Genomic DNA, 17,595 nt, shown 5'->3' with positions numbered 1-17,595 from the left:
GCCCTTCTAACGATGCGAGAAAAAAAAAAAAAATAAGAAGGAAGGAAAATTGCACAAGACTGAATTCATTGGCAGTCTTGTTGCCTGTATCTGATGAGCTTCTGAACCTACAAGCCATCAAAAGTCCTTACCACGAGATCGCGGGATGACTGTGCGATATTGACTAAGCTTGAACAGGCAAGGTGAGAAGGTGCCTAATTAAGCTTCCCAATAAAGTATAGCGAACACGCAATTTGCAAGCTTACTTGTTGGATTCTCCGTAAGCGTTGACCGTCACATCGTATAGGAGGAGGATTGCAGAGCCGACAGGCGGGGTTAATAGACCTCGTTTGAAAAGACTGTCAAAATTGCCGACATTTCCGGTAGTAGCTTGGGTTCACCCTTGATTGGAAGAACGTCGCGTGGCCATGACCAGATGGGGGTTAGAGGTTAGGGTTGCCTCCCCGGGAGATTGGGATTGTCGTGATGGCTGGATTCCTCGGTGGAGAAAAAATGCTGGAGGCACCAATGATCGACCCTGGCCCCCACCCTACATCTTTGATCGGGTTGACTGGCTTTGGCAATGAATCGTCATTAAGTATTACGAGAAAAAAAATAAAATAATGAACCAGGAAAGTGTCCCCTTGCTGCGGAAATACGACTCAAACGGTCGGGAGGTCGGAGCACTTTCAAGGCAGTCGTTCAATCCATCCATCATCTGTTTTGTCCGGTTTGATCCTGAGACGTCGTGGATGAAGGTACCTTATAAACGAGTGGAGGTTTCTCCATAAAATAGTCGGTTAACTGCTGCAGCTGTCGAACGACCCAATCGGCGACCATGTCGTTAATGCGATGATTGCAAGAGCCAGGGCAGCTTAGTCGCGGTTTGTTGGCAATTCGTGAACGGGTTGGTCCATCCGGCTTTCTAGCTCATATTGTCTTTTCGGAGCTTCCAGTTCAGTCGGGGGCTTGAGGGGGGGTTGAGGACTGCTGGTCACTGGGATGGCCCCTTCTCCAGTGGGCGGTTGCTGAGATCGCTTTCGGCCACGTATAACAAAGTACCAAAGAAGAGCGACGATCAATGCAACTCCTGCAACACCACCAACAACACCTCCTGCAATGGCTCCGGCATGATTACTCGAGGAGCTGTTCGATGACTCAGAGGATGAAGTAGTTGTTGCGGCAGGTATCGAGCTGGTTGATGTAGATCCGGTAGAGGCTGTAGTGGTTGCGGCAGCCGTTGAAGAAGTCGACTCGAAACCTACGGATAGAAAGACTCCTGGTCAGAATGGAAGCCGAATCTAATGAACATAGCAGAAGGTCACCACTGACTCTGACTCTTGGTAACCAAGATTGTTTCCCCGCGGGCGGTGGGTGCCTCGTCGGAACAGCCCACAGCATTGTTGGGGTTATCCGTCCAGAACCCGGTTTGCCCAGGCAAACAGCAGAAGTATCCAGTGTGATTATACATTATCCCAGTCTCATTGGCGCAGTGCGGAGTCGCTTTCAATGGTGCCGTACAGTCGGATTCCGTCGGACAGCAAACATTGTTCTGGATCGATTGGGTAGCCCCGGGGCAGACCGAATCGCCTGGGCAGCAGGCATAAAAGTTCCCCCATGTTTTACCACAGCTTGTTTCACTGGCAAGACAGGTGCCATTTCTGCGAAGAGGAAACCCGTACGGTGGATCGTAAGAAACCATGCTGTGAGATCCCAGGAATTGACGGATATCCGCGCGCGCGATGCAGCAGAGTAGGGAAAGAGGACAAAAAGGGTGCCAGCCCGTAATAAAAAGAGGGAGAGGCCTGAGCGAGAATCAAGCCTGCACGCTATGATGGAGCTAAAGTCTTAGCTTCCAGGGGGCCAAAAAAAAAACTGGGGACTGACTCCACTTAATTCACACAGGTGGCAGGACGACGGATGAATGTTATTGCTGCGGAGGCACCTCTACTAGCAGATTTTTAGAGATCGTTTCTCGTTATGATCGTCCAATGAATAGAAATTGTGGGGCTTGCTTGAACAACGGTCCATGCAACTCGTTCGTGAATTGCCCAGTAGAATACCCGGGGCCAAGGCTCCATGAACTGCCAGTAGTTCTTGGCACATACTGTGAAAGTGGTAGTGGTGAATATCAGCCACTCTGCATATACGTTTCTTCCTATAAATTTGTATTTAGTTCGAATATATGACGATAGACACCTGATAATTATTCCTTCCTAACCAGGCAGGAAAGTATTATATCAGCAAGCCTTTCACCATCAACACAAACTCCTGTCACTTTTGTTTCATATTCCTTTCGCCTTCCTTCTAGATTCCCTTTCTCCCTTCCTTATTCTGTTCTCCTTCCTTTCATGCCAAATCCTTCCGCCATGCCAGTGATCTCATAATCTTAAACTATTTGACATCCTGAATCTCCTTTTCTGAATAACATTCTGAATTCTCTCGAAGGTCAACGCGCACAGAGGATAATCTCTATTATTCTTGTGTTTCTTCTGTCCTTTTCCTGGGGCAACATTCGGCTTTTTCTTCAGTGGTCACGATGGCCTTGGTCACCTCGCGGTGTTGCTGCAGCTATATATGTACGCTGCATAGCTTCATGTGTTGCATGGCTATGCCAAGCACATATAGCCGACAATCTTTGCCATTTGGTGGTGTTCTTTTAATCGTCTGTTGACCCTTCACCATGGATAACCTATGCTTTGCACGACTATGCCTAACGCATATAGGTGACAACCTCTGCCACAAGGCGATGATAACCCGCGGCATTATACCCTGCATCGTTTTATGCTCTGCATAACTAAATCAGGTATATTACAGATGGTAACAACGACGACATCGACAATTGAAATGAATACTGGGGCCAACAATATCGCCAGGAAGGAGAAGCCTCTCGCATCCAATTCAAGTCCCGTAGAAATACAACACCAAGGCTGAATTCACCCTAACCGTGATCTTTCCTTCTCTCTAAAAACACTCCCTACTATGGCTACCACTACACAGAAACAACACTGAAGACGGTAAAAATGACCGTCTCTTTGATGAGGAAGTCCCCCGATACATTGGGGGAGGAAGGTCACTATGAGTTGGAAAAGGCTACGGCAACCTGATATGGCACACCTGTTCGACTGGTCTGTTTTGAGGGATTTAGTGTCTATACAGAAAAGGGCGCGGGGGACATCGAACATGTGCTGAGTGACTCTGCTTTCCTACTCGACATCCATCTAACAGTCGAGATTAGACTGGACCCTAGCTGCGTACGAGAAAACCTACGAGCGTACTCTGTGGAATGGAACCCTGGCTAGGTCACGGCTCGACACACTTCTTCACACACCTATACTTGGGGCGAAAAGGCCAGAAACAGTGGGGGTTAATCTATATTTTGAGACGTCGCTTACATGGACAACTAATAAGAAGCGGGTACAAGGTCGTGCAGACTACACACTCTTGTATGACCCGTCTAAAGATGTGGGAAATCTGCTCATAATCTAGGCAAAAGGACGTGATGAATTTAAACATGCTCCGGCCGAGCTCATCAGCGATGGACTCAGATTCAGGCTGCCGTTGGCGGGCATATTCACGATCACATATTGAATCGGTTCATTATCGTGGCTCGAAGTCGTGCAATGGATGAAGAATGGCAAGCTGCTTGCTTATATGGGTGAGTTGTATCAATCTTCAGCACCTTCATGCACTATCTGCTAACCTGGAATTAATTGTGGTTGTCATAGCTAGCCGCTCTGGTGCGGATGGAGAGAAATTGGAGTATCCGGTCTATTGTCGGATGGGTTCACGTTCTACTTTGGGTACGAATAATATAGTGTTGTATCTTCATACGGTGTGGAAGAAGGACAAGGTGTCTTTCATGAATTTCCTGGCCATTAAAGACTTATTTATCAACCCTTTATTCTTAATCCAAATGGTGGGCAGTATATCAGCCGGCCCTGCGTCACAGGCGTTCAAACCCTTGGAGCTGTATCCTTACGCCCGCTCGTCTGCTCGAAGAGATGCGCGAAATCGCCCATATTACAGTCTTGTGTATTCTAGAGAACACAAGTTAAACACATCAATACCAACTGATATATAGAGGTTTGCCTAACTCCCTAAACTACTGCTAATATAATCTACTACCGCGGGATAGTGTCACTCAATGGCTCGATTAGTTTTATAAAATAGTCTGCAGTAGTTTGAGTCATTCGGGGAACCAATGAACTGATTCACATGTTCTTTAAGTACGTATGTCTACTATAGAAATTCAAATGTTGCTATTGTTGGTTTCAAGCGTCACATACTTAGAATAACACACTACTATGTGCGCAATATCAACATAGATACTTAAGAAGTAGGGTATCCAGTAGGTATAATATCCTATATAGGTCATATACATTAAAATGACAATGACTGCAGGTTACCCTTAGAGAAAGTGGCAAGACTGTAAAATTTCTCTTGCAGATAGTTGAAGAGTGCGATAAGAATTAATGAACTATATATGATTATATCAGTGGGCTTACTGAGTCTCCACATCAATACCCGGGGCCCTGGCCGCCCTGTAAGGGTGAAGGATATTCCTGTCCGCAATTTGTTTTCATCCAGCAAAAGTCAGAAAATCAACCTGAAGTCCCTGATGACCGTGGAATATTTTCATAGCCCAGTCTTCCGGTAGATTTAATGTGCGGTATTCATTGATGAAAGCATTAACGAGCAATAGCAACTCCCATCCGTAGACTTATACTAAAAGCGTAGTACTCTGGAGTATTGAAAAAAAAAAAAAGTAAGAAAGCCATAGGGGCTACCTCCCGGGATAGTCTGGGCTCGAACAACGATCCTTGTCTTCCCTCAAGACTGCCACACGACGGCGGCCTCGAACTTGCCGTCCACGGCCAAGTTCTTCCAGAAAGTCGTCAACATAGGTGAGGACTCCAAGACCCTCAAAAGGACGCGGTTCACAAAAGTTGGACAGATAGCAGAAAATTACGGCGTCACACTGAATCAACCATTGAGATGTTGCCACTGCCCTGTGCTCAGCATACTTAAGTTCTCTATCTGTAACCCTTCCACCTTTATCATAAAACACCAGCGTATCTCGGCCTGGTATCAAGTAGCCGCTGTCAACTCCATCGCCCAGGTGACCTAAACGGACAAAATCATCTGTAGTCCTAAACTGACTGTTATCGACGTGAAATCGGATCTGCGAAACTACCGGACAAGACGCATAGGAATTCTCCTCAATAAGGGCTAGATGCGAGGTGGGTGGTTGATGGAGAAGCATTCGCCTCCAGCTAGCGTCTTCTCGCAGATATGCCTTCTCTTTGTCGGGATCCATGCGAGGAAACTCCTCGTTTACTTGCCAGGATCTATCCGATGGAGAGCGGAGGCGTTTTCGGAAAAACTCAGGCCATATGTCCGTCTCAATAAGAGGATTCCGGATACGTTTGTGGTTACAATAGCTCCACCGGACTCCGCTCTCGGAAGGCTTGAGAAAGAATGCTGGCTCTTTGCCTGGCTTGAAATAAAGAGTAGCTTGAAGACTGGCAGAGTCTTGAATGATATCATGCCAGGAGCGACATACCCGTGTTGCAGACGTCAGTAACGTACGAATATCGGTCTGGAGGAGGATCGCTTCCAATATCGCCTTTGTACGGAAGATTTCATGAGATTGGTCCATTTTGCGTGTTGATCAGCCTGGTCAAAGGTGTGCCGGTAAGGGAACAGATTGCGATGAGATAGGAGGTAAAGACACGACATAGTGATGTCAACGAGACGAAGTGCAGTGACTAAGTAATACAGGACATAACTAGTGGACGGTAGTGGTAGCCTTGCCAGGTACAGAGTCATAGAGTCTAAAGGCTGTGGGCGGTGGAGAATATTGCCTCTCAAGACTATTGGTTGAAGGTGCGGAAGCTAGTAACACTACTTAGTAGTAGTGGCCATGGCTCTCAGGCACCTGTCGAAAGTATACTAGTCTCTCCCATATTCTGTTCTCCATACAAATTTATAGCAAAGTTCGAACATATGACCTTAGAAAGGTACTCTTCATCGTTCCTTCCTTATCAGGCAGCAAAGTATTATGTCAGCAAGACTCTCACCTTTACCTCAAAGTCCTTACGCCCTTCCCAACTTTTCTCTTTTTCCTATCAAGTCCAGTTGTCCAGAACCCACGCCTGCGACGTCAAGTCTTCGCCGGAAATCTTGAAAGTTGCTTGATATTCATTCGAGACCGGATAATACAGATACTTACGGTCAACGCCACCTTGAACGCTCCTCAGACAAAGATCTTCTTTTGTCAGAGATCACTCACTATGGCGTCGACGACCCAGAAAGCCCTACTGAAAGCCGCAGAGATGGCTATCACTTACGTCAACAAATTCCCTGATACGTTAGACGATGAAGGGAAACAGGAGGTAAAAAGCGTTTTGACTTCGATCAAGAAATTGAAAAAGGAGCTGTTGAAGATCCCGACGGTAAAGGTCGGAGATCTGAGTAGCAAGTCAGTTCATAAGCTTTTTGGTCTTACTCTCGATGATACCGAACCGTTCGACTGGCAGAAGGCTGCGTTTGAGGGGTTCAGCATGTATATCGAAAAGGGCTCACAGGAAATGCAACATGATGGTAAGTGAGTCTGCTTTCCTAATCAATATCTCTCTGACAGTCCAGGTTTAGATTGGACTCTAAAGGCATATGAGAAGACATACAAGCGAGCTCCTTGGAATGAACCTGTCGCAAGAACGCGACTGGATGATGCCCTCCTTCTGACGACTACTTTCATCCTCGGGGCATATGGAAAGCCTGGTACAGTTGGAGTAAACCTGCAGTTTGAAACATCACTTACATGGACGACGAACAAGAAGCGAGTGCAAGGTCTTGCCGATTATACCCTTTTTTACGATGATCCCTCAAAGAACGCAAGCAATCTGCTGGTCATAGAGGCGAAGAGACGGGATGAGTTTAACCGTGGCCCAGCAGAGCTACTCGCTTACATGGGTGAGTTGTATCGATCTCCAAACTCTTTATACACTATTTGCTAATTGATGGTTAGCGATGGTGGTCAATGCAAGACTTATTGCCGGGGATGGGGAAAACGCAGGTGTTTTCGGTCTATTGTCGGATGGATACACCTTCCATTTCTATCGGCTCTCCTGTAAGATGAGGGTAGGGGAAATCAACTTCCTGGAGGCAATGGTGGCTAACTTCAGAGTAGTATACCGTGCACATCCTGCTTTGGGACATGGGAGTAACTTATCAGTGTGGTATTAAGGGTCTCCTCTCATACATCATCTTGGAGGCTGTCAATATGGCGGCAGAGTCGAGAAAGAAGGTTCGCCATCCTTCAGACTTGTCGATGTCGCCAGTGGAGTCGATGGAGGTCGATTAGTCTTTTCTTTTTACCTTTCTCCTTCTTCTTTTATTTCGAGGAAATTTCTTTGTTTGCTACTTTTCTTTGTTCTTGAATTGCAGATAGACTATATTGATTGGCATTCCTCCATCCAACCCTACGGAGGTTATCGATCCCCAAACCTACCGTGTTAATAAAGTCGGCAAATACGACCAATCACGCGTTAGTCCTTTCCTCAAGGAATCCCAGTTTTCTCTGAGAAACAGGTCTCTCGCGCTTGTGGATATCAGTAAGGTAGTTTTCCCTGTAGTGTTATGGTTAGCTATAGTGTCTTATTTTAGTGTTATTTAACTATCGTCTTCTTCCACAATATTTTAAACTATAGTAGGCTCTATCAAATATGCTGAACTGTTCCATAACAATTTATATCCTGTTAAGGATAAAAGAGCAACTATCAATAAAGCCCAACTTCTAGTTTCTCATAGCTAATCGAAGACACTGCACCCGCAATTACTGTTCTTGATATTCTACCCCGTTGATCTCTACTCTGGAACCCTTTTTTCAGACCTAAAAAGGCCAGGGACAGATCTGCATCACACGGGATGCCCGCACGTCAGTAGTCGTACTTAATATGACCCCTCCATTTTCCTTGTCTTAAATCTGTTCCATATGATTTTTATAGATTCTTGCAGGGAAGGAGTGTTACGCTACCGACTTACAGATCTATGGCTGAGGTAGCTGATCAAAAGTTTCCATACACACAATGTCCATTTCTAATTGAGAAGTGAGGCAAATAGAAATTCGTTTGAATGAATAAGCCCGAAATATACAAAAGGTTGGCGGTGCGTCTTACAACAAACTCAACTCCCCGAATGCTCACGTAACCATTGGGCAATCTCAAAATGACCTTCCCCTTCCGCATAGTCCGCCGCCTGACGACGTACCGGCTCTAGATCTGCATCTTCCCCATAGGCGTTAAAGAGCAATTGGACCATATCAAAATGGCCACGCTCTGCAGCACCGTCAATTGCTGTCCTGCCGTCAATCGGTGCAGCTGGCGCATTGACATCTGCTCCACATTCAAGAAGCCGTACAGCCAGCTCAAACATCCCATTGATGGAAGCTGCCTGGAGCGCAGTAACCCCTTTATTCTCTGCTGGGAGGGCATTTATATCTGCCCCATGCTCTAGTAAAACATTGGCTATGTTGACATAAGTCCACTTGATAGCCTCTTGAAGAGGTGTTCCCCAAGATCCAGTTGAGTGGATGTTAACGGCGGCGCCACGGCCGATAAGAAAAGAGCAGGATTTGTGATAACCATAGTGAGCTGTACGCAGAACAAGAGTGCTTCCATCCTCGGCGCGAGAGTCTAAAGGTACTCCAGATTCTATCAGAAGCTCAATAATCTCCAGAGTTGCTTTTTCATCATTAAAATCATCGAGATCTATAGGCAGTGCATCCCATGCCTTCTGAGTTACTTCGTGACAAAGCAACGGTGGGAGTGAGTCTACTTTCTGAAGTATTCGCCGAAAAAGAATAGTGTCAACTCCGAATGGCTCTACTAGAGCAACCTCAAGCGCGTTTTCCCACCCAGGGTGTTTTTGCAAGTCGGGGGCTTTTGCTAGAAGCAAGTCAATAACTTCAACACTTGATCCTATGTGTAATGCATACATCAGTGCGCTTTGAGAGGCGGTTCCATTGAACATAGCTGTTCCAAGAACATCGGCACCATGTTGCAGCAATAGATCTACCATGCCCTCGGATCCGTTCATGATAGCCCAGCCCAGAGGGCTTAATAGCCACCCTAGAGCATGTTCCTCACTTTCATCCGACATTGCAAGGCGAAACGCAGTGTTATTAACATTCGCACCATGCTCTAGAAGGAACTGCACCCCATCGTGCCAATCTAGTCTGGCCGCGTCTATAAGAGGAGACAGAAAGCCATATACTCCGGTTGCGTTTACATGCGCGCCATGCTGCACTAGTAAGTCGAGTAGTGGCAGAGATTTGTGCTCGATAGCAGCTTGGAGAGCCGTCTTACCTCCCTTGGCTGGCGGGGCGTTAACCTCTGCTCCAAGAGTAATAAGATCTCCTACAAGCTGTATGTCACCGCGCGTGGCTGCAGCCTGGATAGCTGTTAAGCCATTTACGGCCGATGGACCCCTGTTTAAATCTGCCCCATGGGCGAGCAAAACCCCAGCCATCAGAGAGTGGCCATGCAGGCAGGCGACCTGCAATGCAGTCATGCCTTGTTTTGCTCCTGCTGGTGCATCTATCTGCACGCCAGCGTGCCGAAGCATCAACAGGATCTTCCAGTTTCCGCTCTCTGCTGCGCCTTGCATTGCAGTGCGGCCATTGAAAGTGGCAGGAGGGGCATTTAAATCAGCACCCCAGTCCCAGAACAGTCGAAACATTTCAATATTTCCTAACCTTGCGGACAATTGCAAGGGTGTGTCACCTACATAAGGTGCAATTCGGGAGTCTGGAGTAACTCCTGTGGATAGCAAAAGTGTGATGATCTCCAAATTTTGGTTTAGAGCTGCGTATTGCAAGGCAGTGTACACCACTTGCTCGCCGTCATAGTGAGGTTTAAATCCCCATGAGTAGCTCCAGTGTAGCTTAGTTTGACAAGAAAGATAATGTTTGAAATTAGGATGTGCGGAGACCGGGCAAGCCATCGTAGATGCTCCGTGTTGGAGCAACATTTGAAGAAGACCCACATTGTTCACCTTGGCAGCAATTTGAACGGGCGTTAGAAGAGGGATTATGTTATAATCGAAGTACTGAGAAGCCTGAATTGGCAAGGCACAGGGAACGTTGATGTCCGCTCCATGTTGAATGAGATATTCGGCTACCTCCAAGTGACCTCGAGAAGCTGCGGCTTGCAAAGCAGTTCCATAATACCGAGCAAGGTAAATGTTGACTCGAGCTCCTCTATTAAGCAGCAGTTGCACAGCCTTGAGGCTACCATTGAGCGCTGCATCGATTAAAGGGAACCCAGCCTCTTCTCCTGTGATGAATCCTTCTGGATCGGCACCAAAGGCGAGCAATGTATGTAAAATTGGAAGTCGCAAGTCCCAGTCATATTTCCATGACCACCTATCGTTGACCTCAGGGCGTACCCCTGCCTTGCAAAGTAGCTCAACCACAGCCTCATGCCCACCGTGGACCGCTTTGGAAAGGTACTCAGTCCAACGTTGACGTTGCGAGGGATCATAAGTCTGTAGTCGTGCCCCACACTGCCAAACTTTGCGAGCAAGAGCTATATTTCCGGACATGAGAGCACTGCAGAAGACCTTTCTTGCGAAGGCCTTCATTAACGGGGACCGAGGCTGACAGAGAAATACGAGGATATTCGTCCCACCTTTTTCTACGATCCAGTCGAAGACCTTATGGAACTGCTGTTGGTCGAGTAGATTGTTCGCCGACAAAAAAGCAAAGCGTTGTACGAAGATCTTGACGATCGATACAGGAAACTTGTCCCGCAGTGCCCTTGTACTTTCGATCGAAGAATCTCCAATGTCCAGGTCTTCAGGTGGAAGATACGTATTGAGGTCGTTATTACCCTCAAAGCAGGAACCAAGAACTACATGCAGCTGTAGTAACTCGCTATCGGATTGAGGAGCAAGCTTTCTCATGGAGATCTCAAGAGAGGTACCCGGCTTTGATGCGACGATACGACTTCGGAGTCCTCCTGAGACTAAGCATCTCATCAGTTTCGGTTGATGTTGTCATTGTCTCAGAGTGAAGACCAGGAAGGCCGCAGTGGAGGATGAAAAGCATAGGTAGCAAATGAGTGGTATATATCAGGGGGAAAGGGATAAAGAAGGAACTCAAGGCTGGCCACCAAACACTTACCAATGTTCTGTATCTCTTGGGTGCATTGGTACCAAGGAAGGTCACGAAGAAGGATGTCGCGAGATATACCCGGCGGGCCAGTTGGCTCTGCCTGGGGTGTACAGACCGTGATGTAATCTGGGAGCATATCCTCCGGGCTGCACCAATCGCGTCCCAAAGGAACGTGTCGTGCGGTTTCTTTTTTGATTTCTTGTCTTGTGTACTTGCGGCCACGGACGTAAACGTCGCTCTCTTTGCCCATTTCGCTTCGTTTCCGCTTCCTGGATTCGATGATCGGCCAATCGCTTCCGGGGTGATATTTCCCTACTCCCCATAATTTCAGCTTTCCGGTATATTGGTTTTTACTAGAAGTAGCAGTATGTCAGCGTCAGACTGTAGGTTTATGGCAAGGTTCCGCCCGAAGAAAGTGGACCTTGTACCTAGCTTGAAAGCCATATTCCTCAACCATATATTTCATTGTTTGGTCTAGTGAATTCCGAGAATAAGAAGTGATAATCGCTTCTTTGTATCGGTCCCATATCTCGTCCGGGATTGGGGGGGCTTTCTTTGGCATTGTAAGTGTAAGTGTACAGAGAGGTTAGAAAAAGGGAAGAAATGTTTTTCTCGGAGAGTTGGCGCCTTGTTAATACTAGTACTACTACTACCTACTAGTAGAGACAGGTACTGACAGTAGTACTAAGGAATACCCTGGCTGGCTGGTGTGTCAGCTGCAGCCGAAACGGCAGATCCGATTCGACGAGACCCAAATTTGGTTTGACAGAAGCACTGCCTTGAGGAGACCGACACCATCATTGGCTGACGCCCAAATTTTCTACTGGAGGTGCCTTTCCAGAGTCTGGTTTCCTTGGCTTTGCTGGCATATTAGGCTACTTAGTGTTTCCATTTTCTGATTCTGTTTACAAAAGTACTGTTGATGCCACAGGCTATCTATCACCACAATTTGGTTTCCACCGACATCTTTACATTCGAAATCCAAAATTTGGTATGACCCCGGAAAAATATAGGAATCCAAGAACATGAAGACAGACAATTCTTCAAAAAGCAAGCGAAAATGCCTTGGTCGATAGACACGTCGATATCGTTCATCACACTCCTTTTCACTGGAATCTCGTCCCTTCTTGGGATATGGAATCTTGTCCAAAATACTTCCAGGAGGACTTTACCCCAAGGTCTGCCGTCGCAGTGATGATAACAACAGTAACTAATGGGGCCCTCTAGCAGTCGAATCTAGCCCCGAAGCCTCCGTCGCAAGAGCGCAACACCGACCGAGCGATGTCGATCCGGAAATACTACTTGAGTCAGGGCTGCATACTGGAATGTACCGATCACAGTTCGTGAGCCAGGTTTGTGAAGTGACACCACCCAGGGCGTCCAGCCAATATTGACTCGCAGAAGATAGTCGTTGAGAATACCGTTTCATTTGTGCGATTATGACGGGCATGAATTTGTTCGAGCTTCATCTTTAACACCCATTCGGCTGTACAAAGACCCAGGATCACTTTAAGAGAGACTAGGGCCAGTCTTGTCGTCTTCTTTTGACGGTCGGATATGTGAACCCGAAATCCAGCCTTGCGAAGCATCGACCCAGGCGGGCCTCGATACAGTATAACCTAGAGAAAGGATAATAAATAGAGCTCTCATATCACCAGGATGGACTAAAGTCGAGTGATGTGTTGATCGATTCATTAAGTTACAGTGTGGAATAGGCAGAAGGTGTGCTCAGGAAGCTTAGAACCCTGTATCTCTGCAGGGTGAGTGTAATAATAGACAGGTTGACCAACTTATTGCAGCCATATTTGGCTCATCTGAAGTACTCGTTTAATCATCCAGCTGCGAATATTTTATATCCGCTATTAGCAGTAATTAAATGGATTGCATACTGAATCCATCAATCCCAACACGGGCGCGCTTGGCTACATGATACTATAGCCCCAAAATTCGCGCGAAAATATCCCTACCTCGAAAGGGCTGTCTTAGATTATTAACCCGATACACCTGTACATGTGAGATAATCATGCAAGTCCGCCACGAGCTTGATGCTATGGTCAACTGCATTGAATATTCGACTGGAAGAATTCACTAAAGAAGTAGGGCATATCTGTAGCGGAGCCGCATTTGGACCTGAACTCACCTGCGTCACGCCAATGTGAAGCAGCCTCACCGCTAGATTATGTACCCGCGCGGCAGCCACCTGACATATGGCCGCGTCCAAGCCACACGCCGGGAGGTGACCACCAGCGCCCGAATTCCTCCTGTCGCCTTGCGGGGCGCAGTGAATTGATTAGGACCTGCGTTTTAAGTCCCATAGTAGTTGAGCGGGTACGGGACTCAGAACGGAATTATAATAACTCCGAGCCGGCTGTGTCCCGCTCAATGGGAACCCACATTGGGTCCCCTGGGGGTGTCCTAAGAGAATTACTAGTAAAATTACTTGTAATTCCCTGGTCCTCGATCGACCGCCTAGCCCCACATTCGTCTACATCCAATCCGCTTTCAAGAAACAAAATTCCCCCAGAAACCTACTAAAGTTCCCTTCTTCCAACGTCATAAGATCTGTTGTCCTTTCATCACCAGGAAGCGTTTGTTGACGAGCAGCAGCGTAGCTATGCGAGATGATGTTGAGGCGCTAACCAGGCCGCGCGCTCGCGTTCGAAGTGGCTGTATAACCTGCCGCCGAAGGAAGGTCAAGTGTGACGAGCAGCGACCATATTGTTACAACTGCAGCCGGTTGAAGCGCACATGCATCTATACGGATAACTCGGCTACAGAGCGTTACCAGCGCAATACTTCACCAGAACCGTTAAAGAGATCCACACCCACCATGTCTGGTGCTGGTGCTGGAGCTGGTGCTGGAGGCGGCGCTGTGGCTGCTGCGTCGACGACCCCTACTGGCGCTTCTTCATCACCATTACCGGCACCATTCATTCTTTCAGAACTTGGATGGACTCCGCCCCCGAACCTAATGGAATTTGGGGCCAACGGGGGGTTTACTGTTCAGGAACAACCACATGGATTTGGCTTGCCTGGAAGCTTGGCCAGTCCTCTTTTCCCGTGGTCACAGCTGCCGCCATTGAACGACGCTACTTCGCTAAGCTTGGCACCTGCAACGTCCCTTGTACTGAACTCTGCGACCTTCTCATATTTTGTCGAGCAGGTGGAACCACCATTCATCGCCACCGTGGATGAGCTTAATTGGAAACCAATGAAACAATATATGGTCGATCTGGCCTACCGTCATCCGGTCGTATGGCAGGCAATCTCTGCTGTCGAGTCGCTGTACAAAGCCAAGGCTAACTACGACGACAATATGAATTCTATGGCAGCGTATTATGCTGCAAAGAGTGGATATGCCAGTATGCTGGAACGAGACGGGGATGAGCCCGAGACGGTCATGGTCGCCACCTTCCTGCTCTGCTGCTTCGAAATCGTGGCACAACACGAGACGGTATCCATTACGCTAAAGCCAGAAGGTGCCCTCGTAGCCAAGCTGACAGCTTGGGACGCCGTGCCCCCATACGTATGGTCTCCGGTTCTACGTCGCCTCCAAGCGTGGTTCCAAATCCTCCACGCCCGGACCCTGCATCTGGGCGGTCGTGGCCTTCTGTCTCCCAAGGTGAGCAGGCTCCTGAAGTGCAACGTCCGTGGCCAGACACCCGCCCTTTACCCCCTGGAAAATGAAACTCCCGACCCAGATCAGACAATCGTGCGCGACCTCTCCAGCACACTGTTCGAGTTTTACCTAGAAGTACAAGACATCAGTGCTCAGATCACCGGATTGAACCGTCATCACCGCTCGCGAGGGTTTCAATCCGATGAACGGGAAGTTGAACAAGTGGCCGAGAAGATCCAAGAAACTCTTCGTTATTTATGGCAACGACGACCGGCATTATTGCGTGCAGATAGACAACAGCTACAAGAGCATCTCCCCCAGACGCTGAGAAGTCCACTCAGCCGGCTTGTCGATCTATGTAGCGCTGCTTACTTCACCGAGATCATCTACCTGGATCGTGCCTACGGAAAATCACCTTCTGCGTCCCCGGAAGCGCTGCAGGCCATGCACCACGTTCGCCACATAGTTGAGTCTCGCTTCGAGAGATCTAAAGTGGAGCCCGGCTTCATATGGCCGCTATTCATGTATGCGGTCGAGCATCCAGATCCAGACCATTCTCGATGGTCAGTCGGTAAACTACGTGAGGTCAACAACCCGATTTGGCACAGCGACTTCGTGGCAAACCTCGCCCAGGGCATAAGTGAGGAGCAGGCTGCGCGGGCCAAAAGGGTTGACACGAGATACTTCTGTTTAGAAAGGTTCAGCATGCCGCCGCCATTCATCTAGAGACTTGCGACTGGAAGCAAGGTCCATCGGATATGTTTGTGGTGTGTTCAGATGTGCACTGATCTGCCAAGGTGTAAAAGAAATAGCATTCTAAGCTGCATTTTATCATATGTGTACACAGTATCATCACTTTCACCTGCTACGTCTCGGGTGTTGAACATCATGGGCTGTTTGAAACATACACCCTCCCTTCAAACGCTGTCAACTGGGATTGCTGAAGCTCCTGTGCATCACAAGTGTTCAGCACAAGATTAGACGGTTTTAATCCCCGTAAGGAGGGGGGAAGTGACCACTGCCGCGGTTGGTCACTCAAATTTGCGACGGTCAACGATACTTTGCCGTTGGCGGCCTCCTTGACGAAGACCAGGAGGTCCTCATGTTGGTCAATTACTTGAAATCGTCCATAAACGAGCAGATCTTTGTGTTGGTTTCGTAACCGGATAGTGTTCTTCCAGAACTCGAACACACTGTCCTTTCTGCCCACTTGGTTGGCGACATTGATTTCCCTGTAGGTATCCAGCACGCGCATCCACGGGGTGGTCTGGGCATCACAGAAGCCTGCATTGGCCGAGTCATCCCACTGCATCGGCACTCGGGCATGGTCTCGGGCCACCTTTTGCAGCGCATTTAATGCTTGGCTTAACGCGACGGGATCACCGCCGGTCTGCTGATGGATTTTGTTGTAATGGTTGACCGAGCGAATACACTTGTAGTCCTCGATTGGGTAGGAGGGTGGAGCATTTACCATTCCGATCTCCTGGCCCTGGTATAGGTAGAGGGTGCCCGTCATCGTACCCAGCACCAAGGCTAGCATCTTCGCCGCCTGGACACGATGAGCCTGGTCGTCCGATGCAAAGCGTGAAACGGATCGGCCCTGGTCGTGGTTTTCGAGGAACACTGTCGTCCAGGCATCCGTGTCCTGAATCACTCTCTGCCACTTCGTGAGCTCGCGCTTGAAGTCGGCTTTGCTGAAGGTCTGGAGAGTGAAGCGATCGCCCGGCGTTTGACCGAGGTACACCGTATCAAAGTTGAACACCATGTCGAGCTGCTTCTCTCGTGCCGAGATGAACGGCATCACGTCGGCTTCGTCCGGCGTGTTGGGCAGCTCACCGACCGTAAACACATCGTAGCCTGCGAGCACCGACCGCACTTCTGAGATATATTCGTGGATCCGCGGACCGTTGGTGAAGTTCTGGAAGGCCAGTTGGGTCTCATCGTTCGGGTCGGTGACGGGCGCGTCCACGAAGTCCATGCGCTTGGAATAGCGATTCACCGTGTCGACGCGAAAGCCGTCAATACCCTTTTCGAGCCAGAACCGGATCGCGTTATCATAAATGGCCCGCCGGCACTCCGGGTTCTCCCAGTTGAGATCAGGTTGGCCTGGCGCATAGATGTGGAAGTAATACTGTTGGGTCTGTTCATCCCAGGTCCAGGTTGGGCCGCCGAAGTTGCTCCGCCAGTTGGTGGGAGGACAGCGCTTGCCCGTCGCGTCGTATCGTGCCGGGCGCCATATATACCAGTCTCGCTTGGGCGAGTCGAGTGATGCGCGCGACTCCTGGAACCAGGGATGTAGGTCGGAGGTGTGGTTGATGACCAAGTCGAAGATGATTTTCATACCCCGGGTATGGGTCTGTTCGATGAGGGTGTCGACATCTTCCATCGATCCGTATGGCTCGTGAATCTGCTGATAATCGGAAATATCGTACCCCATATCGACCTGCGGGCTCTTGTAATGCGGGCTGATCCAGAGCACGTCCACCCCCAAGTCTCGAAGATAATCGAGCTTTGAAATGATGCCGGGGATGTCGCCGATTCCATCATTGTTGGAGTCCTTGAAACTGGAGACATATATCTCGTAGACCACAGCCTCCTTCCACCACTTGGGCTCATGTTGTCGGACAGGGTGTGGCATGATTGGATGGATATGAAATGAATCGGTTGGAAGGAAAGGAGAAAAGCATACAGAGCCAGAATTTGAGAGAAAAATCAATCCATGCTTGAAAAGATCCTAAGTAATTGATAAATAACTGAATTATCACCCTTCTGTACCTATTGAAGGTAAGTCAGCGATCGCCGACACCTTATGTACTTA

General features: G+C 48.4%; 6 protein-coding genes across 6 annotated transcripts; 2 read left to right on the top strand and 4 right to left on the bottom strand.

The window, feature by feature from the left end:
* Positions 1–854: 854 nt before the first annotated feature.
* On the bottom strand, positions 855–1,689 carry BDV27DRAFT_172491 (uncharacterized protein; the record flags this gene model as incomplete). Its single annotated transcript, XM_032075885.1, has 2 exons — positions 1,312–1,689; positions 855–1,240 (listed from the first exon to the last, which is right to left on the bottom strand). The coding sequence occupies exons 1-2, from the start codon at positions 1,679–1,681 to the stop codon at positions 855–857; spliced, it is 756 nt and encodes a 251-aa protein (XP_031927378.1). The 5' UTR covers positions 1,682–1,689.
* Positions 1,690–4,765: 3,076 nt separating this feature from the next.
* On the bottom strand, positions 4,766–5,641 carry BDV27DRAFT_158024 (uncharacterized protein; the record flags this gene model as incomplete). The annotated part of the gene is made up of 1 exon (XM_032072617.1): positions 4,766–5,641. The coding sequence occupies one exon, from the start codon at positions 5,639–5,641 to the stop codon at positions 4,766–4,768; it is 876 nt and encodes a 291-aa protein (XP_031927377.1).
* Positions 5,642–6,275: 634 nt separating this feature from the next.
* BDV27DRAFT_158023 (uncharacterized protein) lies at positions 6,276–7,348 on the top strand (the record flags this gene model as incomplete). The annotated part of the gene is made up of 4 exons (XM_032072616.1): positions 6,276–6,585; positions 6,631–6,957; positions 7,013–7,125; positions 7,175–7,348. The coding sequence occupies 4 exons, from the start codon at positions 6,276–6,278 to the stop codon at positions 7,346–7,348; spliced, it is 924 nt and encodes a 307-aa protein (XP_031927376.1).
* An 821-nt stretch (positions 7,349–8,169) lies between these two features.
* On the bottom strand, positions 8,170–11,720 carry BDV27DRAFT_158022 (ankyrin repeat-containing domain protein; the record flags this gene model as incomplete). Its single annotated transcript, XM_032072615.1, has 3 exons — positions 8,170–11,009; positions 11,168–11,511; positions 11,587–11,720. The coding sequence occupies 3 exons, from the start codon at positions 11,718–11,720 to the stop codon at positions 8,170–8,172; spliced, it is 3,318 nt and encodes a 1,105-aa protein (XP_031927375.1).
* A 2,268-nt stretch (positions 11,721–13,988) lies between these two features.
* BDV27DRAFT_158021 (uncharacterized protein) lies at positions 13,989–15,503 on the top strand (the record flags this gene model as incomplete). Its single annotated transcript, XM_032072614.1, has 1 exon — positions 13,989–15,503. The coding sequence occupies one exon, from the start codon at positions 13,989–13,991 to the stop codon at positions 15,501–15,503; it is 1,515 nt and encodes a 504-aa protein (XP_031927374.1).
* Positions 15,504–15,583: 80 nt separating this feature from the next.
* On the bottom strand, positions 15,584–17,528 carry BDV27DRAFT_116242 (glycoside hydrolase family 13 protein). Its single transcript, XM_032064668.1, has one exon. The coding sequence runs from the start codon at positions 17,413–17,415 to the stop codon at positions 15,664–15,666; it is 1,752 nt and encodes a 583-aa protein (XP_031927373.1). The 5' UTR covers positions 17,416–17,528; the 3' UTR covers positions 15,584–15,663.
* Between the last annotated feature and the right edge of the window lie 67 nt (positions 17,529–17,595).

Source organism: Aspergillus caelatus, assembly GCF_009193585.1.
Source record: "Aspergillus caelatus strain CBS 763.97 unplaced genomic scaffold BDV27scaffold_93, whole genome shotgun sequence".
Classification (NCBI taxonomy): domain Eukaryota; kingdom Fungi; phylum Ascomycota; class Eurotiomycetes; order Eurotiales; family Aspergillaceae; genus Aspergillus; species Aspergillus caelatus.
This window is presented reverse-complemented; position numbering and strand designations above follow the sequence as displayed.

Bases quoted from the DNA above. Each gene is read 5' to 3' on its own strand.
- BDV27DRAFT_116242 (XM_032064668.1), bottom strand. From the start codon at position 17,415: ATGCCACACCCTGTCCGACAACATGAGCCCAAGTGGTGGAAGGAGGCT.